The sequence below is a fragment of the Gymnogyps californianus genome, chromosome 8 (assembly GCF_018139145.2).
Source record: "Gymnogyps californianus isolate 813 chromosome 8, ASM1813914v2, whole genome shotgun sequence".
NCBI classification, from domain to species: domain Eukaryota; kingdom Metazoa; phylum Chordata; class Aves; order Accipitriformes; family Cathartidae; genus Gymnogyps; species Gymnogyps californianus.
The window spans coordinates 20,266,186-20,293,973 of record NC_059478.1 but is presented as its reverse complement, the minus strand read 5'-3'; the positions used below and the strand labels follow the sequence as shown (position 1 = coordinate 20,293,973).

Below are 27,788 nucleotides of genomic sequence, written 5' to 3'. Positions count from 1 at the left end.
ATGTTGTGGGGAAGGTGTAAGCCCAACAGTAACTATATGCTGCTAAACCCTTTCAGCAGACGACATGACTATGATCACCCATTTATTGAGGGGGAACTGGAGAAATAAATAAGAAAAGAAATATGAAGTTATTCGTATTGTCTTTCCAACCTGACTACCTATGCAGCAGAAAGCTGACCAAGAATATCGTTACACACGCTTCTGCTTCCGTAAGGGTGCTATGCGAAAACCATACAAGTATCCTCTGCGGTTTGCATTGGCTACTACTTCATCTCAAGCTGTAACTCAATGTACTGAACTATCAGCAGAAACAGCAGTTTTCTGTCTTAGCTTCTTGGAGAACTCCAGTTTCTTCTCTTTCCTATGTTATTCTATTGGTATTTTTCCAGGTAGTCCAATCACTCCATTACATCCAATTCTGAAGATAACAGGCAGAGCAGCAATGCATTTTCAGTGAAGGATTCGAAGCTTCAGAGTTAATTTCCTTCCTATGACCCTGAGAAAGGCAGAAGTTTCTTAGACATCCTCCAAAGGGTCAATTACACTAGGATCAGCACTATACACATGCGTTCACAGATGCATGAAAACCCAACAAGAGACGAGATGGATTTGTAATGGGCAAGGAAAAGTGCATGCTCTGAGTCAGGTGACGGAGACTTTGAAACATCTTACCTCTACTTGGCTATTTTTATTACATTATAAACAAAACAGTTTTCCCAAAGACTACACCAAAGATGATCCTGGAGTCAATTAAAGGGAAAAACAAACAAAATACAAAACCAGCATCAGATTTGTTGACATAGTGTACAGCCCTACAACCGTGACAGTTTAAAGGTCTAGTGCACACAAAACACAGAACCAGGGTTTCTTAGAATAGAATTACACATTTATTGTTCACCTTTGAAATAATTTGGCTCCTGACTGAACCATTGAAAGTCCTAATGCATCTGTAAACTGAGTATCACTATAAAACAATTTAAAATGTCATGTAAAATAATATTATGTATGCATGTGTTTCATTTCATGGTTTCTCAGCATAATCACTTTATCTATTTACAAATATATAAAGATTTTGCGCTTTAAGTCATCTGAAATATCAAAGAGGTATTTTCAAATCACACAATAAATATAGAACCTGTTTTGTTAAAAATCTACAGTATACTGTACATTCAAGTTGAGGCAAAAGAAGTTTTAATGCCAGTTACACTTGAGACAAATGAATGTTTCCAATAATTAAACAATTTCTAAAAGTGCTATCTCTGCCTGTGATGAAAGGTAACATTAGGATCCAATATTTCGTTACAGTCAAAAGTTGCAGACCATTGCTTCATTCACAGAATCAGAGCTTCTGTTACTAGAAAAATATCAAAGCTTTTTTATATTTTTAAATTATCTTCTTTCAAGAGTTGCAAGAAAAAGAGGCAAAAAATGGTCTAAAAAATAAAAGCCATGTGCACACACATACGCACAACGCCACAATTCAGATCACCACATAATCCTCTAGAAGAATGATCAAACTCACAGCATTCTGTTTCACTTTAGAAGGATAAGTTTATGAACAAATCTCTAACAAAAAACCCAGCAGGCAACCCTAGGAAGTCTAAGGCAGGTGTTCTATGTGCAAGTTTCTACATAGCAGAGTGCCAGCTCCAGAGTCTGCCCGTGACTTTGTGCATTACTCGGTTTCTTCTTTGTCACCTTCCACCCACTGATTCGGCTTGCTGTCTCCAGCAGGTTTTTTTGATGCAGCACTGGAACTGGGAAAAAAAGAGAATGCTACAATGCAAATAAATTATGCTTCAAATAGAAACACAATACTGGTTTTATGTTACAATGTTTAATAGGTTTTGCTATATATCAATCATAAGCCTTAAGTTAGGCTTTCTGTAAGTTATCACAACTTAGTCTCTGTGCTCTACCTAGAGTTTAGCACTATAAAAATAACCATCTGCAACATCATTTCAGATACCTGTTACGTGTCATATACTGAGATGTCTGGCAAGGTTCTGCTGAAACAGGACCACTCAACATACAGTGAGGTTTTCTTTGCTGAGATGTAGATTTCACTAACCGATTGTCTTGGTCAGAACCTAAGAGATAAACATATCATCAGTTAAACTACAGCACAACCAAAGACATTTGAAGGACTTGGTTCTTTATGCCTTCTGCTTTAAAAAAACCACACCAAACATCTTACAGCATGTCTATAATAATAAATCTTATTGTTACAGATCTTTTATCTTATAGATAAAATTTTTGTAAGTACACTTAATGCTATTCCATGAAGTTATGTTAAAATTAGGATTCTAAATTTGAAAGTGAAGCATTTACATACCCAACCACCACTGCAAGTAGTCATATTGAAGTCAAGTTTGAAGTCGCTCAAACAAAGTTTCTCGCTTTACAATTGATAAAGCTTTTTTACTCCTTAAGTAAAAACTTCTCCAGCATGCATAAACAGTAATTAACACCAACATGAGAACTTGCAAACTTGTCAGAGTATAGAAAAAAAAAATTAAAAGCAGTAAGTTAGATGCCTTAGCATTTATATGAACTTAACCATCACTGAAGTCAATTGAAAGACATGGCCAAACTTGGCAGATCAATCCCCACTAACTCTTCCTCACATTTAGATTTCAAAGCTTTCACATGAAGTGGAAAAAAATAGAATGATTCTGTATTCTACAGTATTCATCATAGCACTACAAAATTAAGAACTTTTGGACAAGTGTTGTGAAAAAGGAAAAGTTAACGTTAAAACAATTCTAATGATAACCTGTGGAGTAACAATCAAAGGGAGTATGATTCTCTGTGTGGCAGACATATTTTTGTTTTTATTACTATATCCTAATCTTAAGCTACTGGATCATAAGATTGAAGAATGCCATTTAGAAGAGAAAATATGACATTAAATACATCCAGAAACACTAGAATTTGGAAAAAGGCAATTACAAATCAAAAGCTTTAGTGTACAATGAATGTTAAACAGATCTTAAGTTGCTTACAGATCACTAAATCAAGTCATTCTCCATGAGCAACAGCTAAAAAAATCTCAATTCTGTTCCTAAAAGTTTTCCTACTGTGGGAGATCATTTCATTTCACACTTACAGAAGCGCTACAGGAATTGCACAGAGGAGAAACAAGGAGAACCCAGAATACGCGAGGCAGGCTACTTTATCTAACAAGACTACAAATTCAAGCTATCTTTACTTGCCAGATGTTTCACAGGTTTATCTTTAAATGTTGGCTGCCACAACAAGAATCTATTTAACAGAGATTGTTGTTACTTTTTCCTCCCCTGTCCCTTTTTTTTTTGTCTCACCCCCCCACCCCCCCCACCCCTTAGAAAGTATTAAAGGCTCAGCAGTGAAGACCAAAACACTGCACATGCATATTCAGGCATGAGGGCATGGGAAATAAACTTACCAACTTGAAAGAAAAAAAAAAATTGTAGAAGAAAGGAAGTAAAAAAATACTTTCAATAAAAACAATATTCCAACCTATATGTCATATAGCCATATTTTCATTATCTTTTCTGAAGAATTTATTCCTTTATGAAGATTTGAATTTTAAGATTCAGTTGTTTATTGCTTAACTTTATTTTCGTTATCATTATGCTCTTTTCACTATTTCTTTTCCTAAAGGATTCTTTTTTTACTGAATATGTATGTGTACGCATGTTTAATATTACCTCATCTCAAATAATTAATGCTGCCATCACCACATTATGATGCTCGTTTCCAAAACTTGTTTCTAATCTATACAGATCTCTATAGGTCATGATTTCTTCAACTGCCTTAGCAATTAATATGCCCACATTTAATTTAATAATTCTAAAAGTACCCTGTTCTTAACAGCTGTGCTGTCAGGTGCTTGACATTCACCAGATCGCTTCACAAATACAAATTCACTACGTAAGTAATTATCAGGGAGGGAGTTATCACGATTCCCTTTTTAAAAGGAGATTTTGAGCCATCAGTTACCCTGACAGGTAGAGGCATACAGATACATGGTAAAATTTGTCTTGGGAAGTTTTGGGTTTTTAATAAGTTTTGTTCATATTTGCATCTTCTAGTTGAAAGGGGGAAAGAGAAACACATTACAAGAACATAATTTGAACCAAATACTTGCTTCCTAAGAAGGCACTTGGAGTTGTCACATTTTCAGAGTGCTTGTAATCAGTAGACATACTTAAGAACTGTTGCTTCAGCCACGCTCCTCTATCTTCTTCAAATGCCTTTCTCTAGGAAAAGAGAGTTTACACTTATGACCACAGGAACAAGCTTAGTCCACATTAAATTGATGCTTCTATCTAAGAAAGCAAAAGTTGTAACATGTCCATGTAATTAAGGAGAGTCAGCAGTTTAACACAGAATTACAGTCATGTGAGCAAGCTTTTGAATCCAACAAGGATTAGCTGAGGAGGTATTTATTTACAAGCCAAATCCCACAGGTTTTTTTCACAGAGATCTGACTAATCTTTTCATTTTACTGTTCTCCACTCCAGTGACACAATCCCCTATCACCGCCTCCTATGCTCCCCTTCCCCCTCAGTGTAGCTACTACCTCTTGGAGGTAGCCCTCACTTCTGGGCAGCTGCCAGTAAGGATTACTGCTTAAACATCAACCCTGAGCCTTCTCCTAAACAGATAAAAATGACATTGAAAATAGCACTGATTACTTCCATCCAAAACTGTGGGAGGAAGAAAGGGGTTGTTTCATTTTCCAATCACTCTGAGCACAGAAAAGGAAAATAATGGCTAAAAGACAACCTCCAAAAGATCCAATGGCTCTGGAATCAAGCAACAAGCTATTTCATCTCCAAAAACCATCAGTGAAACAGGACATCACCATTATATAAAATTATTTCTACTACGTCAGTAGAAAATAAAAGCAAGCTGAACTCCAATGCAAACTTTCACAAACACCTACAAAGCTTACAGCATTGCTTCTCTTTTCATACTTAAGCATTTTAACAAGCAGAAGCATGGGTAGTTATGCTTATGCTACAATGTAGTCCTAAACATTTCTGGACAAACAATTATCATTCATTATCACTCAAGACTTTTAAAGCCAAATTCAAGGTCCAACATGAAATTAACGAACTCATTAAAATGCAAATAAAATTAAATGTAAAAGTTGAAGAACACATATCTATATGTAGTGGTCTGAGTCAATATTTGTCACCAAGTGAACTACTGTTGTGCCAGTATCTCAAGAAAAATCTAAAGTATTTTATGTTCTTTACAATAAATTTTACAGCATAAGAATAAAAAAAAAGCTGCCTTGAGTCAGAGAAGTTGTCCATCTAGCTCAGTATTCTGTCTCCAACAGTGGCCACAAGAGATGCTATTTATGAGATCACACAAACCTGGCCACTTTCTGCAGTGCATTCCCTCAGAGGTTGCCAGCCCTAAAAGTCATTTGATTAGAGATGTTGGAAGGCACCCTCTTGTCCCTCCCTTTTAGTATCCATCTGTGGATGTGCTGTTCATGAGCTTAGGTAACTGCTTTTTGAACCTGCTGGTATTGATTGCCTTCACAATTTCCTGTGGCAGCAAAATCCAGAAGTCAACTACCTGATATATAAAAACGTACTTTTCTGGATGTTTTAGACTTAATTTCAAGCAGTTTCTGTGAGTTCCCTCTAGTCCTAATCTTGAGGGATTTGGTGAACAACAGTACTGCTTTCATCTGACCAACTGAATCCACAGTTTTATAAATTTTAGTCACATCCCACTCCAACTTTCTCCTCTGCATGTCAAATCAAGCAGTTCTGTAAGCAATAAATCTAAAGTCCATTTCTTTTTTCCTTCAACGGCTGAACCATCAGTACCTTCAACTATGTACCATCATAGTTTCACGACCACATCATTGTGACCTCCTTTCCCTGCTAAACTTGTAAGCCCCTTCATGTTCTTGGCCCTAACTATTGGCTAGACTCAAAGGACACACATGCTAGAGCTCATTTAGAGACACATCCACCCTGACTGCTTTCCAGTATGTGTGCTTACTGGCCGGCTTAACTACAAGAACAGAACAGATAATGACCCTGCTAAGGGAAACGCAGCAGTAACTTTGCGTTTCTGCAATATTCACTGGTTTTCACAAAAGTTTAGGAATCGAGTACCTTTGAGAATTCAACCCTGCAGCCAAATCTGACTGAAATTTGCATAGGCCTTGCTTTCATAGGAAACCAAACTGCAGCAGCATCTAATAATGGATTTAGTGAATGAGTGGACTGATTTTTGGAAGTACTTAGATATTTCAAAAGCTGAGGCAAAATGGGTCATTCCAGTTGCAGCAACTGTATTTTCTAATACAATCGAAAAACTTTTTTGAAATGCTAACAGAATGATCTCCTATGATGACCAAACATATGTTTTATACAGTATGGGAATGATCTTTCTCTATAGATGTTAGCAAACAGATATTGTTGGATGGCTGCACTTCAGTGTGTATAACAGTAAAACTACTTAACAATTGTAACCCATCTTCCATAGGAGTTCCCTTTTCTAATGCCTTTCCACTTTTCTAATACCTCAAGTCCTAATCTAATAGCAGCTTCTGTAAAACTTCTTCGTTCCTTCTCAAAATTCTTTTTTTGTTCTTGAAATAGTCTCCATTCTTCCTGAAGACGCTCTCTTTCTTCCAACAAATAGCAGTCCTGTAGTAACAGAGTGGTGTCATCATCACATGGAGACATAAGCTGCTGCTGCAGATACAAAGCAACAAAAGACACAAACATTAATTTGGGAGCGACTGTTAAGAGGTGCAGTATTTCCACAGCTTCAGTTTTACCAGAAAAATGGTTGAAGTTTAATATGGAAAAAACGTAGTAAGTATCAACTTGGTGGCTGGTGGGGGCACAGTTTCAGATGGCAAGCAAAAAGTCTCTGTTCAGGCAGCTGACCTCATCAGCCTTCCTCACCTTTGTTTATCCCCCAAAATTATTCCTACCAGGATTACAAGCTCATTAAATTACTAACCAATCTACTAGCACACCTATACTTGGACCAACCATTAAGATATTTTATTTAAAAAGCATTATCAAAGAATGGAGAAAGGCTCAGAGGTGAGAAAGGTGGCACATTAAAAACCAAAAAAGCTTAGATTCAGTTGAGAAAAATAAGAAAAATTAAAGCCTACTACCTGTAAGAGCTGTTGCTGAGTTTTGATCATTTCTTTACACTGCTGAATCTCTAACTCTAGCTTTTCAGTTTCCAGCTCATGGTCTTCTCTTGAAATGACATCTTTTTCATTCAAAGCTTCTGAATGTACACGTGACACTAAGGGGGGAAAAAAGCTACTTAAAAACAAAACAAAAAAATCCCTCACATCAGGGACTCAGAGCAATAGCAAAAGGTTTTAGACTGTATTTGTTTCATCCTGAAAGACAGATACACAGTGTATTCAAAAGCACTTCTATTGGAGACAAGAGATGCAGAATTGGTGCTACACATGTAATTATGCACAAAATCCAGTTCAGAAAAAAATAGCAATGAAAACATAGCTGTTTCACATTCTCCAAGGTAAACCAAGTGTCTGCACTGCCATAAGTGTCACAAAACACCCACTTGTTTCAGCACTTATTTAAAAGAAAAATCAAGACAACTGAAGACTTCTTTTCACTGACATGCTGTTAGCCTCTTCTTCTGAGCCGATTTTTGAAGAGCTTGTGTGTTCATAAAAATATGACAGTAACTATATTTATCACAGATATAAAAAGAAAGCCTTTTCCTTCAAGTCCTGTGAAGGAGAAACAGCTAACAAACATTGTGTGCACATTTTCATCCCAGTAAGGGAATGAATTAGAGAGGAATAAAATGTGTTTTGTATAACTACATACTACTTTATTTAATTTCATGCATAGCTATCACAATGATTGTAATGAGCCAAGTTTTGATCCCCTGATGCCACTGTTTGATTGAATCCTAAAGGACTAGACTATCGTCATCTCTATAAATCCAAAAAACAAAAAGGTGACTCCAAGAAAACAGCAAATACATGAAAAATTTTTCCTGATGTTCATAACTATTTTTTCAGTTAGTTACACCAAATCAAGTATTACTCAGAACAAGTGTTCTTAAAGTCCTTTCTATGGTATAAACATATTCTCATAGACCATCTGCTCTTTTATTTGCAATTGCATGTGTGACCTTCTCAGTCTTATTCTTGACTGCAAACATCCCTGTGGTAGCAGCAGCATTTGCTTGCATGGGAAAATAATACTAGGAAAGAATTTTATATATTTTTAGCTGTCTTTTAATGCTGTTTAACAGCTGGAAATGATGAGAGTCTGGCACCATACCATCAGCCAGTTCACTTTAGAATGCTGCAAGAAGCCTCAGAGGTATGGATGTGGCAAACCTAGACTCTTGAGAAGGATTTACATATTTTGCATCCAATTACTTCAAATTGTTACATCTGCATTACTTGAACATCTCAAAAAGGTGGGGAAAGGCAACAAACATTACTACGGGGCATGTACTTTCAAAAGAAAAATAATTATTTCTGCAGAAAGTTGCTGTTTACTGTGTCAAACTATAATTGTGTCCTTTCTCATGATAACAGGCTTAGTATGCAATTGCTTCCCTAACTATCTACAATTAAAACTCACACAGAAAAATGCCAGTCTCAAGCCCTTTCAGAAAGTCTGCCCGGTCACAATTCCTTCCATTTTAGCTTCCTTTTAGCTTAGACAGTCAGTAAAGCAAATCCTAAGAGCACGATACCAAATGGAATTATCAGTAGCATTTTATATGTACATGTAATACAATTAAACATCACCTTGGTTATCCAGCTTTTCAACATGATTTTTCAACATTCTCCATTGTTTTCTAATGCTGTTGGTAAGCTGCTCTCGCACAGTTTCACAAGACAGTTCCCACATATTCTCTTTATTTAACTCTCCAATATCTTCCTCCAGGTCTGACAGCACCTGTAGAAGCAGAAACAAGAAGCTACAAACCACTCCACTGCTCCAAATACGTGTATTTGTTTATTTAAATATGTATATGGATTTAATTTACTGAAGATAAGGAAGACCCTTACATACAGGAAAGATTTTTCCATCCAGGGAAATTTGACTGTCAGGGAGTTCAGTTCCCAGAGAGCATAATGCTGAAGAGACAGAAGTGACCTGGCAGTCCCCAGAACCCCACCACAGAGAGAAAGTATCAGCTAGCAGGACTCACTCACTCTCACACATCTTCAAGCTAGAGAAGTTCAGACAGCTGAGTTCTGCTGTCAAACTTAAGCAGTAGCTGCCCATAAACTCACTACGCAGCACGAACAGGACTTAAGACAAAGATTTTCTCCTGTTGAGAATTAAGTAATTTGTCCCTCCCATATTTTTCTCCATGATAAAAAAACCCCACAACACACTGAAGGTAGAGTGGAACTAACACCTCCCTCTCCCATTTTACACTACTGTTCAAACATCAAACCTGAATGCTATCTCAAAAAGCTAAGACATAAAGTCTAAATGGTCGAGAGAAGACTAGCCCAGGACAATTTAGTAGATTTAAATTGAAAAGCTATAGCCGTTTGAATACCTGGTATGAATACCACTCTTCTCAAGCATCTAAACCATTCTATACAATCCCCTTTATCTACAAGTAGATACTAAAAATGGGATGGGAAGTACAAAACCAGGAAGTCCAAAGGCATCAAAGTAATTCATTTACATATGCAGTAAGCATTTGCTTTCAAACCTGGATCACAGGAGATCTTAAGGAGCAAAACAACAGCTGTAAAAAAAAGCAGGTTTTTGGTTTGTTTGTTTTGTTTCAGTTTTGGGGGGTTTTTTTGGTTGGTTGGTTGAAGAGTTTTATGTCACTTCATAAAGAAACATCTTATTGCTTTACTTATATTTATATACGCTAACACAATGAAAACCCAGTCTGGAGTAGGTCTCTGGACAGTGCTGTGATAATATGACAGTCTGGCTGGTTTCATGGCTGTTATTTTGTGATGGGAAGAAAAATGATAAATGATGCGACTACATCACTAGCTGCCACACTCCAAGGTATATGTTTCCTTCTAAGAATTAATATGAATTAGCATTTCTAAGTAGAATTGCAAAGTTCAGGGTTTTTTTTATTCTGCAAGGGATTCAATAAGAGTTCAGATTTCATACCAAAATGTTAAAAGAGCCACAAACAGCATGAACTATCAGACACAATGTTTTAAATAGAAATTTATTTTCTGACATTCACAAAGCAAACCAGTACTTCTAAACAAAAACCTAATCCATGTAAAATACACATTGTGGGATAGACTAAGTCTTAGATACATAATTTATTTCTGCAAAACCATAATTTTTGGCAACATTCTTCCTGTTTATATTAATTTGACAAATGTAAAAAAAAAAAAAAAAAAGCAGTGTCCCTATCATGACAAAAACTATCTCCAGTTCTAGAGTGGCATGAAATTAGAGAAGGCATGAAATAGATTAAATGGAAAAAAACACCAAACCAAAACAACTAACCCCCCACACAACAAACCAAAACCCCCACACTACCCTACAACCCTGCTGAAATAACTCCACTTGAGACTTGCATCTGCTAAGTACTTCTATTATTATCCTGCTAATAGAAATTACTGTTGTCTAGTAAGTAGTTGTTCTGCTTAATTTGGTTAATTAGTACTATTACAAGAGAACTAATCAGAAGTTTCAGTGCAGGCTTTTAATATTTTGTTAGTAGTTTATTAATGCTACAACAGTTAACAAATACTTGTCTAATCACCCAAGAATGGTGAATTTCAGAGCACTAAGTGCCAGTTTTTCCTCAAGTTTGTTTCAATGTGCGAGATCACAAAGACCCCATTTCCTCAGCTGGATTTTCACCAGTGCACTCAAGTTTGTACCAAACACTCCTGGCCTCACTGGAATCCTAAAAGCAGAAGGACCATTTACAGAACCGGTACCCGATTATGCTTTATACTATAAATTACACTCGACACCCATTACTGAAGATCAACTTCTTGTTGCTGAGCTATAGTAATAATTAGTAATGATTTCCTACATGATGAACTTTTAAGGTAAACACACTGCACATTACTGACTACTTCACTAAACACACAGGGGAGTCATTCTGTATGGTATAGGGGGCAAGTCATTCAGTGAAGTTAAAAAGAGTTTATTCACATCTTACAAAGAAGTGGCCAGAGAGAGTCTAGTGCTTTTCTAGGGCCTGTACACAGCGCATTCTGGGCCTGTACAAAGGCACCTGAGATGGCTCAGAAATAAAGGAAGTAGTACAGCAACTTCAGCAGGACAGGGGACCTTCTGAAATGGCAAGTACTGGATTCCACAGAAACAGCACACTCCGGAGGGCTCCATCTACACATTCTTATGTACTAACATGTACTATTTACTGTAACAGGACATACTTCATACTTTGTTCTGGAGAGTATCCATATTCTCTTAATATCCTATTACTAGTACACGATCAATCTTGAATGATTCCTGGAATCTAGCCTTTATGCCTGTTTTCTGTATTTCAACTCTTTCTTCTGCCCAGGGATACTCTTTCTCTTATTGCTAAGAGAAAGCTCAGTTAACCTTCTAGATTATTCCCTACTTCACTCTGACATCAAAACAGAACTGCAACTTCTAGCAAGGAATCAGCAAAAGGAATAAACAAACTCTCTGATAAACAATGAATGTGCAGTGTGCTGTTCCATAAAAACAAAGTATCTGTGTAAATAAAGAAATACTTAAAACCTGGAAACAAACAAACAAAAAACCCCACAGACCATTTTACTTGGAAATTAAACATTTTCCTTGAACATACCAGCAGCTCTGTAAAAGGAACTAACAGCTACTCTAACCCACGTACTATAGGAGCACACCCTAATTACATTTCCTCCACCCCCATGGATTTTATGGGAAGCCTGAAGCACCTTGAAAGCTAGCACCAACATCTTACTATGGAAGGCAGACAAAATCCAAAATGCATCATTATATAGAATTACATACAGGTACCTACTGCATTTAAAATTATTTCAAAGTATACTTTCAAGCTTTCCATTGACTGACTGGGAAGAATACACTGGGTATTGTTCACAGACAGTAGAACATTTAAACATGGGTGAATTTCAAGCACAGTACAAGATGTGCAATCCACTGCAAGTTCCACAAGAAGTTTAGCTTTTTTTTTCCTTAATGATCAAATTACTCCAGCACTATACCAAACTACCACACAGATTTAATTTTAACTGAAGAATACTTACTGGCCCATCTTCAGACCTTTCTTTAGGTTTCTGTTTCTGTGGTGGGAGAAGTGAAATAATCTCTTTCTTCATTTGCTGAAGAACTTTTTTCAGCTCAGCATTTTCCACTAAAAGCTGTTTTTGGCGTTGTTCATAATCACTTAGCAGAACTTTGTACATTTCTTCTTCATTTCTGGAAGAAGAAATCTTACAGTAACAACATAATAGCCATAATATATGCTTCAATTAATGCTGTTCTAAGACAACTACCTGGCTTCTGTCTTATCAGTCCTCCATGCACCTCTCTTCCCATCAGCTCTACCAACATAATTTAGAACTTCCATAGCTACAAATGAAAAGGATATTTCAAAGCGTGAAACAACATGCAAATATATAAATATTCAGATGACATTGCATTAACCTATTTGCATTTACATGTAGTTATTGTCAAGAGACCACATTACCCAAATATCCCCCTCAATCTTCAGACCCATATGAAAACACATTGCCCTGCTTAACAAAGTAAGAATAAGATAATCAAGGAAAGAAGACAATTTTTGTGTTTGGAAACTCAGAGGGATGTATTCTCATCCTGTCTTATCTTTTTTATGCATTTCTTAATGGCAGCTTCATCCCTATTTCAGCCTTTATATCAATGAGGTATCAACTCTAACCTCTCTTCTGGCAATAATGCCAGTTTTATCTCCAGTTTAGAATAAGCAACTTCCTGATGTTTCACAAGGTGTTCCTCAAAACAAAGAAACTCCTCTGTCCACTTTTGAAATTAAAAAAAAAAAAAACAAAACCAAAACCACCCACACAACAAAAACCCCCAAACAATGCATCACTACAGATTAGCGGTCCAAGTTCCATTCTAGTTAGCTATCAAGCAAACAGTAACTAGATTTAAAACCCTGTTATTTTGACCTCACTGATACTTGAGCTAGTGTTAGCCAACTGGAGTCAAGAACATGCCACAAGTAAGTTTTGCTGACCTCAAGGTGAGGCTTCTAGAGATTACTGAGACGATACCTAAAGACTTTCTGTAGCCAAAATAGGTGTTCCTGCTACAGTGTCCTAACCTGGTTTGGCTTACCCACAAGCACTTTCAGAAAACTAAATCAGCAGAAAACCTACTTGGCAACATGAATCGTTTTCTTCTGGTTTAGTGAACTAAACCAGCTTACTAAAACACAACATGCACTACAGTTGGCAAACAGCCGAGTGTTTTGGGGGTGGCAGGAGAGAAGAGAGGAAAAGCAGAACTTCCCTTCCACTGGAGAAAAATTATACAAATACTCTAAGGCCAGATATATGAACCAAAAGGTGCAGATATTTTTATCAATTACATAGCACTGATACCTATTTTCAGCAACACACCACAAAAAACTATATGCATGCTAAACAGCACTGATGAATATCTTGAACACAATTTTTGGACAGCACAACATACAAGTACTCATGTGATAAAGGAGATCTCTTTTGTCCTCATTTCACATAGCACTAGATGCTATGTCTATCTTATGTTACTTCCTCTCTAAAATTTCTCATCGCTTATTGTTAACACAAGTAGACTGTAGTATCTCAAGGGGGAAAAAAAGCTCATGCAGTGTTCCTTCCCAATTGTAACTGGTGGGCATAATACAGTGTTTATGACACTATCCGAAGTCCTGTGACGGTAGCAGTAGCAAGAAAGTAGAGGAGACACAGCTCTAGCTTAGGAATCAGCTCCAAGTAATTCTCCCTAGTAAAACACTCCTTTTGTAAAGATCTCCATCTTGGTTTGTGCTTTGTAAACAATCTGATGGAACACAGTATAAAAGTTTATTAGCCTTACACAGTCAGCTGACATGAAATATTAAATCTTTTATGTAAGATTTTAACATCTAAATAAAGATCTTCAAGAGGAGGACCATATTGACTTTAAAGATACACAGAACCAAATTTAAACATTTTTAACATACAGAATATGCTATTTTGCTGTAGTAAAATTCATGGAGCTACTTACCTATCTTTTTGTCCTTTTTGTTCATGACTAACTGATGTAAGCGTTCCTTTAATTTGTTATATTCTCTCTCTTTCCTCTTCATATCATGATTGTACTGTGTAGCTCTACTTGAAATTATGTTCTGTAACTTCTGTACCTAAAAGCAACCCCACAAAAACTGTATTTCTTCAACTAAAGCATAAGCACATAAATTTCTTCAGGAAAACAAAACAAATACATGAAGCAAAATGACACTTCCATTAAACTGTATTTCTGGTGAAAGGAAGTGACAAAAGGAATCAGGAGAACTCTCCCAAACCATGGATTCTGACCTCAGACTTATCTCAGGGAATTTAGCTTCTTTTCTGCAGAAACCAACACCATAAGCAACATATTATAATACTATAGCTCCTCTGAGGTATAACTGAACTCATGTTCTGGCAATTCACGTAACCTTCTTTAACACCTTTACTGAACAGAGCCGAGAAAGACATATTTTTGGTTTCAGTAATTAATGTTCAGGATCTAGTTCAACTCTAAAGTGTGCTTGTTAGGTTCACACATAAAAAAATAATAAACTCCTCTTCTTTTGGGCAGCAGGATGCTGAAAGACAGACTATTCCATTTGGTCTAAAAGAACATTAAAACATATCATAAAGCACATTCTTGGCCTGTACTGTCAATACCTGAGGGGTTTTTTTTTAATCATCAGTTTTAACCTTACAAACATACAGCACATTCAATATTTTAAGCTGGAACTTTAGGATGTTCACTATATACAGATAGTACTGTGATTGCTAACTGTATGAATATGTTTATGAACACTGAGAACACTCACAGAAACTTAGGAGCCATGTGAAGTACAGTAGGGGGGAAGGAGCACACTGGAAACAAATTCCAAACTAAGTAGTGTCTTGGATTTCAAAGTGTTTTCTGATCTTGGTTCTTCCAAGACTCTGAAGTTTAATGAGACTGTGCTTTTGGGCTGGGTTCCCCCCCTACCTCCCTTCTTTTTGGTCTTTTGCTCTCCTCTACAATATCACAAAAAAAAAAAAACCACAACCAAAAAACAAAACCCCAAAACAACAACAAAAAAAAACCAAACAAAGAAAAGCTCCTATACATATACATTTGAGGATGTGACTGAATCCCGTTGCCCCCTCCTACTTTTTGGTCTTTTGAAATGTTCTAAGATAAAGCTATGCTGAAAAGTATAGAAAGCCTCAGAAAACTGCACATGTGCATTTCTGCAGTACTGTCTACCATTGTTATAACTTGGACCTATCCCTTACAGAACCTATTTATCCATATCCAACATGTCAATTTCACTTTGGTGAGAGACAACATTTACCAACAAAAAAAAGCATTCACAGTGAACAATTATGAGACTCCTTGCAAAAAATCATATTATTGAATATCTATGTAATGACTTGTGTTAATGTACAAGACAACTCACTTCATCCTTTTCATTTTTAAGTAACTGGTGCAAATTTCTGTTCTTGCTTTGCAGTTGTCTGTCTCTTTCCTGAAGTCCAACTATTTCCCTTTTAGATAATTCCAGCTGTTCCTAGAAAAAGTGTTGATAGTTCAGTATCAATAAGAATTAATAGCAAAGGATTAAAAAAAAAAAACAAACCAAAAAAAAAACAACACACACAAACCACAAAACCAACAACACCCAAACCAAACTGCCAAACCACCTCACTTGAAGCAAGTTAGCCTATATATTTGATCTCTGATGTTTTGGGGATGATCTTGCATTCTCAATGACAAGTTAATTCTATTTTCTGGAGCATGAAGTATGATTCTCCAGTACAAGAAACACTCCTGCTCACAAGAAACAAAAATTTAGCTTGGTATTTAACAGATATTATCTTATAGAGTTATTACTTTTTCATTAAGTCAGGATTCTGTAAGCATATCTATACTGTGATAGTGAGGTGGATACTAAGCAACCTGTATGACTTCGGGACTACAGTATTACTGGAATGCTTCTGTTAAATAATCAAGAGAACTATTAACACAAATATGCAGACTGTGACCATAGCAAAGCAAACGGGACATTTCACATATACAGAGTAAGGCTAGACAGATGATCTCATTATAACAGATTATGCAAAACTAGCATTTTAGAAATCTTTTTCCACAAATACGAGACTCAAACAAACCTGAAATTGCCAACTTAAATGACAGAGCCAAACACTACATACAAGCTCTTTTTCTTCATGTATGTAGTGAGCTACAAATGTGTAGAGATATTTAAGCAATAAGAACTAAGCAAACCACATCAGAATATAGGTAACACAATAGTGGAATTCAAGAGGATGGCTGCGTGGTATCTGAAAGAATTTGCATGAGAAACCTTACAAGCTGACAGCTAAATTAAATGTCCTGGGATTGAAGTGGTACTAACAAGTTCCTCCCCCCACAAACCTTAAAGCCATTTGTCTAGGAAAAGTAACTGCAGTGTTCTGGAACCTAACACTATATAAGTGTTTGTATAAGAATGAGTGCAGTTACACATGATTTTTAATGTCACATCAAAATGCTTCTACATGGATGACCAACCTCAGCAGAAGGACTACTATGATTTTGAGAACCTACGGCAGTTATTTGTCAACGAGATAGTGCTGGCCAGCCCTAGTGAAAAGCAAGCCTAAAAGGCCCCGAATCATGCACTGACATTTTTTATTTATTTATTTATTTTCTTGACAGAATCAAGGGGAAGACAACACTGACTGCACATACAAGAACCCATGAAGTAGCATAGGCTGTGAACTTCCAATATATCAGCTACTCCACAGTGACTGGCCTTGTGCATGTATTTATCCTGTGTTAAAGCGTAGTAACTTCAGTTTTGACAATAGCTTCTGAGTAATTCTTACAAGGAGACTTTGTAGTCGGCTACCCAAGGAATACAACAACAACAAAAAAAATACACGGAAAAAGCTACAGATATGAAGAAAGACAGTAACAACCCTGTGACACACACTAGAAATGCCACCTACACTTCTACTTGTTACAATTATACTGGGAATTTATCTTTTAGAGCTGGGCATATCCTTTTAAGTGATACTGAGTGGTATGAACTGAAGTGTTTAACATTTTCACCTACAGCATGCATTACCACTTCCAATCCGAACAGTCTTCCCTCTTCCTTGATTAAAGAGGCCATAATTCTCAGTAAGTTTTCAGTTCTCTCATTAATTCATATTTTGTTAACTTTAAGGAATTTTCAACTGGAAAAAGACTTCAAAAAACCCAAAAATGCACATAAAAATACAATTGCAGATTAGTACTGGGGAGAAAAAAAAAAAGCACTCACTGTTAAAAATGTACAGTATCTGTTAAACATAAGTGCTGCATAACATTGGTGGAATTATCTTGTTTTCTACCTTTAATTTAGCATAGCAGTTCTGTAAGTGATCCATATCACTACCCAGTTTCAGATGCTGCATTTCTACTTCTTCCTGAGCTCGAAGGTTCTTGTGCTGCAGTACAAGCAATTCATTCATGCAATTTATGATAGATATTAAATTTAATTCTTTTCCTTTGGACTCCGCATAAATAGAAGGAAAGCCCAATGTTGTCAATTCCTGGTAAAAGACAAGGTGGGGGGAGGAATAAATAACTGGATCAATCTCTCACAATTCTCCAAAAGAGAGAAACAGTATCAGGTTAAATCCTAGACAAAGGGGGGGGGACGGGACACGACAATCTTATTCCCCACCAACTTTGGCTTCTGAGCATTGCGAAAGAAGCCTTCTTAATCCAGTGAATCTTTACTACCACAATTGATTTAATGTCACCTTCACACAACCTCCAATAAACAAGATCTGGCTTACCCTATTAAGATAGGATATACTCTGTTCAATATTCTCTTCTGTGCAGAAGGCACTGAAAAAGCTGTGCATGCTTTTGGATGAAGGCAGTGGCAAGCGTAGCACTTGTGAGTTCATGCTTAGGGGAGATATCTTTTTTTCTGAGGTATATTGAAAAATATTTTTGCTATCTAAAAGTTAAAAACATTAAGAAACAAGTCAGAGCGAATAGGACACAACACATACAAAAAAATCAAATCCCCAACTACTCAAATTATTATTTACAGAAATTTACAAGTCTAGAGCTTAGAATTTCATCTAGAATGACATATATTAAACAGTTCACAATGAAAAAAAAATGGATAAACTTCCACTGAAGATTTAAAGACTCAATAACATTTTAAGGTATTATATCTTTCAAATTTTACTCCTCTGCCAAGGAAAAAACTGCCCAACCTTCCTTCCTAATTGGCTTGCTACAACACAATTATTTATTTATTTTAACACAGGTGCAAAAGCTGTGCATTTAGTGAAAATTCTTATAGAATGTGTGATATCCTTATTCATATTAAGTGTATGCTGTAATTTACTCTTCCACTAGGTAGAAGCAGGCAAGAAAATATTTACTCCTTCAATGAATTTGTAATCAATTTATGAGGCAATAGAATTTAGAACAAGTAAAGAAACCTCTGAAAACGCAACATATCCCAGAAGGTATGACTGAAAAAAAGAGTGTGACTGAAAAGTCTTAGAATCTTTATTTTTTTTATATATATGTGTGTGTGAAAGGGCAGTATTTCACAGCAGCATTTCTGTAAGGTCTATCCAAAACAAAGCACTGTATGTACTACACATCATTTAACATTCTGCTTAACTAGTCAAGTATGTCATGCACAAAACTCCAATCTCTCTCTCTTTAGCAGCTATAACATCACTGGTAAAGTTAGCAAATCCACTAAATTCAAAATATTACCAGTTTACCTGATGACAGCACTGGCACAGCAATAGTCTTCCAATCTCCCATAGCAACAAAGACAGGCAGGGTACCTGAGCAACTGGTTCAGCAGTGAAGTGTTTAGTACAATTACTGGCAACGTGCGTTACGTAGGCATCTCCTAAAATAGCAAGAGCATTTTAGATTAATCTTCTAGCTGTATTAGCTGCTATTGTTAAAGCAGGCACAGGAGAGTGACTATTGGACTTGAGCCACATGAAATTTTTCTACTTCTTTACACAGCATTTGGAAGACAGTAAGCGCAGCAAATATTATGCTGTAAAAATGATGAACCTATCTATATTTAGTTAGCCTTAAACTTAACTAAGTCTTGTAACCCATTAACTAAAGCTAAAATGCCATGCACACATGAAAATAATAAAGACTCACACTGTAGATAACTCAGTTGTTTCTGCTGACATACAGCAGAGAAAACACAGCAAGCCAAATGCTGAATATTTTCCTGCCATATAACCAGGAAGCAATTTTATTAAGATAAACTTAGGTGAAGTTTTAACATAAATCTGTCTGAGTGGGATTATTACTTAAAGAGAAGGATAATAAAGGCTCTAGAGAAGATCTATTGGCAGAGAGAGGGCAAAGGATCTTCTAATAAATATTTAACCATTTAAATTTAACTTAACCTATACATTTAGTTATACTGCCTTTCCCTGGCAAGTTGCTTGCTTCTTTGAAGAATCTCTAAAATTGTTGAAGAAAACAAACAGAAGAAGCCTTACCCTGTTGGCACAGCCACTCAGTACAGCACTGGCCCTCTGGAAACCAAAGGAAAGTCACACACTCGTAAGAAAGAACAAACAGATTGTCCCCTCACCCTACCTCCACCGCCCAGTAAGAAGACACATAATAGCATTAGAGTTACCACACTGCTGGAAACTTAAAATCCAGCTTGGATGCTTAAGATTCGGACAGCATAACCCATCAGCTGTTACGTGAACAATGATACTTCAGGGAAACAAACTTTCCACCTTTTTTCAATTAGCACTTGGGAACAAAATCTCAAGTCAGTTTTAGATGGACTCTGTAGACTTTTAGAGCACTGAGATGTTTCCCCCTCATCCCCCGCTAATGTTCCAATAAATGCACTCTGGATAAGCAATTCAAAATTTCTGACACCAAAACCTTGTATTTTTATCACTATGGAAAAAGCTATCATTTGGGGGAAAAAAAAAGGGGGGGGGGGGGGGGGGGAAGCGTGCTCTGTTATCCATAAGGTCTCTTGAGAACACAGAGACAGTAAGAATCCTTATCAACACTTCAAAGCGCAGAACACAGTGCCCAAAGTAACACCAACTTTAAGATATCATACTGGTGCACCGCCATGTTACAGAATGCTCAGCACTAGAAAATAAAATATCCAGCTGGATGAATATTTCTCCAGGTTCATAAATTTATTTGGAAAAGAGGTAAACAGTTACTCCTCAGATTAGTTGAAAGCTTGCTGGAACTGCTAAATTACATATCAGAAAGTACATGTAAGGCAGCAAGAAAAACACAGTCAATGCAACAATCTAGTGGCTGTTCTTGTTTAAGAAATGGGTTTTTCTGCTTTCTCTCTGCCCATATTCATTTATGCACATTTTTCAATTTTTTTCCATGTAAAACCAAGATGTCCAGAAACAAACAAAGTGAAGGTTCAGATTCTAAAGACAAGAACTGACTTCACAGCAGAAATCTGCAAGGCAATCTTTCTTTTTTTTCACCCACCCAAAACAACTGTGCTTTTAAAAATGGAATTCAAAGTCAAACTAAGGATTAAGAGCACACACTTCTCACATGTTAGTTTCGTTTCTGTTGGATCCATCAGATAGAGAAACCTGCAAATGTGAGGGAAAAAGAAGGCAAATTAAGCTACAAGTATATTCTCATTACTGGCATCGCAATCCTGCATTCTAACAAGGTATTTCAAAGGATTGTTAAGAAACTCAAGACACATAAATTCCATTAAGGACTATTGGAAAGTCCACAAAAATACTACTCACATTTCAGATATGCCATTACTTTCAAACAAACTGGCTTTTATTCTTCAAGAGGCTGCATACCCTAATGAGATCTTATCACCCAAATTCCCTCAATGTACAGTATTACCAACCCACAGGTCTCTCTACACTGACAATACTATTCTGACACAGCATCTATCACCCCAAACAATGTTTGACTGGAAGCAGAAACAGGATTAGTCCAGGTGTGGGAATGCAATGATTCTCTAAATTTAAGCCCTGCAAGCCACATGCAGATTCATTCAGTGCAGATGCTTTAACAAGACTACTCTCTAGTGACACACTGTTCCTCGGTACACCAACAAGAGGACACAAAGAAAATTAACACACAAACTCAGGCTCAGAAGGATGTCTAGCAAAGACAGAGAAAGCAAGAACACATAGGCAGTACAATAAAGTCCAGATAATGCAACTATATTCTTCTCACATTAATCAACCTTGAAGGCTCTAGAGCCTTTTGTCTTGAAAAGACCACCTGCAGTACGCTGCACACTGTTTAACAGATCAGATTAAAAGCCACCCTCAGCAATTTCACGATTTGGAAAGTGCCAAACTCAAAAATTTCCTTCAACTGTTAAACCACTACCTCAAAGTATCTTAAATTGTTATGTGTCAAACAAGTGCAGTAGCTTTGAAGCAGTAATCATTTCAGGGAGTGGTCAGCATTTTGTATTTGAATCATCTTTACATACTGTATTTAGAATTAAAGTCAGATGTGCAGAACGAGACAATCCCATGTCAGCTGCAAAAGGGAATGCTACAAGCCTTTAGTCCCCTGCTAAGATCATCTCATCAGTTCCACGTGGCTTCTACTGCCAGTTCAGGACCTTACTCATGACTTCTAAAGCTATCTAGTGATTAAGATCCATCAGATACATTTCCTCCGCACTCTAGGCAGTTCCTCTGGAGCACCAGGGCTCAAAATAGCCTCACTGAAGTATGCAAGAGCTAAAGATGAGCATTCCTGATGAAGACAGTGTGGATGCAAAATTAATTTAGATAGACTGTATTCAGAAGGGACTCTTCACGTTTAGTATGCTACAACGCTCTCTTTAACCACTGTAACATGCCAGGGAACATATTAATGTAGAGGACGAAAATGTGTAACTCTGAAGCAGTATTTTGTGTAATTATGGAAGAATAATAAAATAATACATAAGATTGAAAAGTACTTTAGGGATCTCCCTAGGCTATCCTAGTTAACACAAAGGCTTTAACCAAACAAAAGTAGTAAGAAGGTTTTGTGGTTTGGGGGGGGGGGGTGTCCCCCCTCCTCAAATCCTGGTTGGGAAAACATGCAGTAGGAAGCAAAAGTCAAATTTTGCTCTTTCCCAGCATCTCATACTAATGTCAAAAATGTGACTGACTGCAGGTGGGAGAGAAAAGAACCACTGAACAGCCAAAACTGCTGTAACTACTTAATGATTTTCCTTCTGTGCCCATTCTCTGTACACAGGGATTTGTTGCAGTTACTTCACCAACAGGTTCAATGACTTGCCCAAAAACCTGTAACAACCCAGTTCTTGCTAGATGTAATTCTGACAATTGGCAGTGTCACTTCCTGTCCCAAGCAAGAAATTCCTGGACAAGACCTAGGTGGACTGTCAAAAAATGAGCCTCTGGGACCCCATTTCAAATGCGTGAACATAACAGCAGAGCCATCTCACTGCAAATAGAAATCTGAAAACCAAACAAACAAAAAACCCCAAACACAACACCTCCCCAAAATACTTACATAAAATCACAGAGAGCTTGATTAATACCAAGGAAGCAGTAATCAAACCAAGGCATTCAAGTGCTTGTCGGAACAAGTGAACTACAAAAAAACTCAAAGAAATTAAAAAAAAAAAAAGCTGTCATGGTAATAACATACCGGAACTTGATTCTTAGAAAGGCACCTGGGGAATTTTTTGACAAAAACCTACAGTTCCACAACCTCCTACATGATTCACCAATACATCTTTCTCTTCAAGAACAAGTTTAGATTAATCTTCAAAAATAGCACATTTCACAAACCCAGAGAGCTGAAAGGAGCTGTTCTTAAAATTACTGTTTTGTGGTTTGGGGGACAAGGGAGGGATTGACAATGAATGTGCCAATATTCAAGAAAGAAATCTGATTAAGTAAGCCTGAGTTCAGACCATATCACACCTCTAAGATCACAAGCAGTAAAAAGTAGGATTATAAACTTTATACAACACAGCATACTTAGAATTTCTTAATATCATGCTTAAACTTGAAAATGAGTAGTTGTAACTGGGTTTGTGAAACTCATTCAGACAATCAGAAGAGAATCACTTGTCACAGCACTGTGCTGTGATCATATTACACCATCTGGTCATCTCTAACCTACACAGGGTGTGACACAAATGGGAAATGCAGTATCTGGTAACCCAGAAAACTTTTTTCCCCCCAAGGTAGAGAGGATAGGGAAAGGCAATTTTTGGAGTGGTGGTTTCTACCTGCCTCCAATATCTCAATGTCTTAGAAAAAAGTTTAAAAAGTCAGTATCAACCAGAAATTGTCAAACAAACATCCCTTCTCTGTATATTTCAAATAATACTACAAGTTGTGACATGTATATGTTTCAACTTGTAAAACTGGGGGGGGGGGGTAGGGCATAGTTAGCATTTACTTAAAGGACAATATGATTCCTTCTACTAAAATTATATTCCAAAAGGAGCTGTGAATCTGCTTAAAGCTTTTACATTTGTCTAGTAATCCACAGATGCCACACAGATGGCTTTTATCTGGATAGACACAAAGACACATCAGTCTATGTAAATTTAGGGTACACTCCAGTCCTGACATTGTAGGTTTACAAATACATTCCTGATAATGTCATGAGACATATACTTGTTTTAATTCATGTAATCACCATGAAAGTCTATGCATTTCCGCCCTAGAGTTTTGACACTTATTCTCTCTCTACAGCTGTTTTAATAACAGTCTACAATTAGCACTAAAATATTCACATCATATCCAGTGATAACTGTATAGTTGAAAGAATTCCTTCCTCTAAAAATCTATTACAGTTTTAGTGACCTTTATTTAATATTGTAATTTTAATGATGAGTCTTGCAATGAAAGCAGACCCCAGATCTTTCCTCTCACATTTACAAGATTGTGGCAATTTAATCGTTATTCTATTAACTGCAAAATGGGGGTAGGGGAATCCCTCCACTTATCCACATTCTATGGGAGCTTTAAGTAATGTCAAATTTCCAACTAAACTTCTCAGTATTGTCCAAAGTAATGTGAAAAGGCAAGTCAAACCACCCAGCCTGCAGGTATTGAGTCTCCACTTCATTCTGAGCGTATTGTACTCAGAAAATCCCAACTACACTTCTCTGTTCCATTTTACTTAAAAAACAAACAAATTAAAAACAAATAAGAGTTTTAAGAAAATAAATGTTTTAAGAAAATAAATGATCTTCTCAACACATATAACCACACAAGAATATACCCTCACATCTGATGAAATTCAATGTTTGATGACTGTTCTGTCATGGTCTTTGCCTCAAACACTCGGGTTACAAGGAATATAATCTGATCTACTACCTCAAGATTCAACTCTACCTTTTACATACACAGATGACTGAAATTCTGTTAATGCAATCACTGAAAAAATTGAAACACATGGAAATGTTTTATCTGGCTCCCAAATTCCTACCCCATTTTGAACTAACACTATGGATCTTCACATTAGCATTTTCCTATTACTAAACAATAGCACTATTTTTGTTAATCTTCAAAATTGTATTCCTCTGTTTGCATTCCAAACCTCCCCACGTTACAGATACCCAAGAGGAAAACCTCAGGAACTGTCTTCTGCAGTTCCTCCTTTTCCTGAGATCAGCTTTAGCCAAACTTTATAGCTTGGCTGTCTCTGCAAGCAGATGACTTTTTAAAAGAAAGAAAGGGCGGGGGGGAACAAAACCAACAACAACAAAAAAACCAACCAAACAAACCACCCAACAAACCAGAACCTTACTAGTTCTTAAAGTTGGTAATATTTACTGGGCAGAGCCAGAACTAGCATTCTAGATCTCAGAAATGATGAAACTCGCAAGTTTCACTAGCATATAACCTGTAAGTTAAATCAGGCATGGAATGGAAGATGGTAACTGTAACTAATTTCTCTAAAGATTGCCAGGGAATTCAAGGAATGGTTCTCATGTAAATTTTAGGTTTCTATTGAGCAAAACAGAAGTGTCACAGAACAGACTTGGTAACTGCAAACAAATAGGACTGGTGAAATGTCAGCATACCTTCTGTGGAAAGAAGGAACCCTAACAAGTCTGCCACAGTGCTCTGGAAGAAGGAATGAACCAACATACCTGGGCAAGACAGCGTAACTGGATTTCCAAAAAGCTTTTCACAATGTTTCCTACCAAAAGCTCTTAAACTAAGATGTCAGGGGATTTATTAATGACTGATTATTGATGGGGAAGGGCAAAGTGTAAGAATAAGTTAAAGAAGGGTGAGGAGAGGGTATGAAAGTGTATCATACAAAGTCCCAAAGAGACAAAAATTAGAGTCCCAAAGGGGTCTGTGCAGGCATCTCTGTTGTTCAGTAAATGTAAAAAGATGATGAGCAGGTAAGTGAGAAAGCTCATGTACTGTACAGAGTTATTCAGAAAAATAAACACCCAGATTGAATGACAAGAACTGCAGAAGGTTGTCCTCATACTAAGCAAATGGATGATAAAAATCAGCAGCTGAAATTCCATGTTCATAAATGCAACCTAACACAATGAAAAAGACAACTCTGCTACGTACTTAAACCAACAGCCTCTAGTTAGGTATTATGCAGGAAGAGATCCCAGGGTCACTATGATTAGTCCTCTGGAAATAACAGCTCACAGGCAGTTAACAGAACACTAGAGCAGAGGACAGAAAAGAGATCATCATAATGTCTCTGTATGAACACTAAGCTTCCCCAGCTTAAATATCACACGCAGGTACAACCTTCCCTGTATAAAAGACAGAACAGACCTGAAAATGGTGCAAGAAGGTCAACCGACACTTTCATACAAGAAACTAATAAGCTCTGACTTTTCAGCTAGAAGAGGAAACAGCTAGAGAAATAGGACAAACGTACAGAAAATAATTATTCATTGCTTCTTTTAACACAACAGTTATGCAGAATAAAACGAAACATTCAGCACAAAAGCTGGAAAATAGGAGCCTTTTTTCCATATAAAACAGTTAAATTGTGGACTCACATCACCATGAGGTGCTGTGAATGCTAAGTATATAAACTGGCTCCAATTCATTGAAAAACATCCATCAGCAGCTATTAAATTTAAAAAGAGAGATACAACCTCTGCTCAGAAATCCTTTAGCGCCAGACTGCAGTATACTGGGAGGATACACGGATAAAAGCATTGCTGTACAACCAACCTATACTTACAATCTTTTCCTTAGCATCTGCTGCCAGCCACTTTCAGAGACAACATATTGACCCCAATGAGCCTGGTATTACTCTCTCCTATGCTCTCTCCAGTCCAGACGATAACTGTTATTAGTACCACAGCTGTCCCCCCACAAAAACCAGAAAAACATCTTCCCCCCTTAATACTTATAACCTGAAACCTCCATCAATGGTATCAAATAATTTCTCTAGGTCTCCTTTCTAAGTTCACTATTAAAATTTACCTAATACATTCACATTTTACTTCACATGCCTATTTTAAGTCATTGCCCTGAAATTCCTGTCATACCTTTGTAGCATACAGAGCCCCGTATAACTATTTCATTGACAGCACAGAAAGCAGCAGTGTTCTACTAAATAGGGGACGCAGTAATACAAACTGATCTTGCATTATGATTTGATCTTCAAATTGAAATGGGCTTTGCTGCAAACAAAGGGAAAAAAAAGTATTTTTAAACAAAATTTAAGAAAAAGCCAAAATCCTTTATGGAACCTCTACTCTTACATCACATGAAACTACCAGCTAAACCCGAGCCGTCACAAATTCACTGACTCAGTAGAAAGCTTTACGGCTCTCACCTCTTCGAGCATCCGCCGCTTGTAGCTTCACAGAGATCAACAAAACGCCGGGCCTTCCAGCGGGGGGGATAGCCGGCAAAGCCAAGCCGCTAACCTCGCTCTCCCTCGTCCCTGCGGATCAGCCGGAGCCTGACAAGGAGGAGCACATGTCAAGATCCACAACATCGCCGCGGCCATAGAGGCTACCCCCCGCACGCAGCCCTCCCCCAGCCCGGGCGACGGAGCGCCCCAAGGCGAGCCCAGACCGCGGAAACGCCGTTCCCCTCAGCCACCCCACTCCGGGCTCCAGGGCAGAGCCCAGCGCAGCCCCGGTACCTCAGCGCTGCGGCGCGCTCCAGCTCCAGCTCCCTCACCGGCCCCGGCCGCGCCGCCCGCCTCCTCCCCCCCCCGCGCGTGCCTCGCTAACGGCCGCAGAGCGCCCGTTACCCGCCGCGCCTCACAGGCGGGACACAGCCCCGGCGGAACCCTCTTCCCGAGCCGCCGGTGAGGAAGAGGAGGAGGAGGAGGAGGAGCCTCGCACACCCATCCGCGTAGCACCACCTGCTGCGGCTGCTGCCGTCGCGGCGAGGGAGGAGGAGGAGGAGGAGGAAGAGGAGGAGGAGGAGAGAGGCGGCTCCCGAGCGAGCTCCGCTCCGCTCCGCTCCGCTCCGCTCCGCTCCGCGCCCCGCAACTGCCGACGCCACCGCTCCGGCCCGTCGCCGGGCCCCGCGGGGTTAACCCTCCCTCCCC

At 37.8% G+C, this 27,788-nt stretch overlaps 1 protein-coding gene across 3 annotated transcripts; it reads right to left on the bottom strand.

Moving 5' to 3' along the window:
* Nucleotides 1–865: 865 nt before the first annotated feature.
* Nucleotides 866–27,550, bottom strand: SSX2IP (SSX family member 2 interacting protein). 3 transcript variants are annotated; one of them, XM_050901061.1, is made up of 17 exons: nucleotides 27,500–27,550; nucleotides 27,060–27,188; nucleotides 20,813–20,860; nucleotides 19,763–19,798; nucleotides 19,010–19,143; nucleotides 18,053–18,219; nucleotides 17,603–17,803; nucleotides 15,664–15,774; nucleotides 14,229–14,364; nucleotides 12,491–12,566; nucleotides 12,242–12,413; nucleotides 8,792–8,942; nucleotides 7,154–7,290; nucleotides 6,543–6,716; nucleotides 4,133–4,244; nucleotides 1,970–2,090; nucleotides 866–1,757 (listed from the first exon to the last, which is right to left on the bottom strand). In XM_050901061.1, the coding sequence occupies exons 5-17, from the start codon at nucleotides 19,050–19,052 to the stop codon at nucleotides 1,676–1,678; spliced, it is 1,683 nt and encodes a 560-aa protein (XP_050757018.1). In that variant the 5' UTR covers nucleotides 19,053–19,143; nucleotides 19,763–19,798; nucleotides 20,813–20,860; nucleotides 27,060–27,188; nucleotides 27,500–27,550; the 3' UTR covers nucleotides 866–1,675. The 3 variants fall into 3 exon arrangements, with proteins under 3 accessions (XP_050757018.1, XP_050757020.1, XP_050757019.1); XM_050901063.1 differs by having other exon boundaries at nucleotides 4,193–4,244; XM_050901062.1 differs by having other exon boundaries at nucleotides 20,820–20,860.
* Between the last annotated feature and the right edge of the window lie 238 nt (nucleotides 27,551–27,788).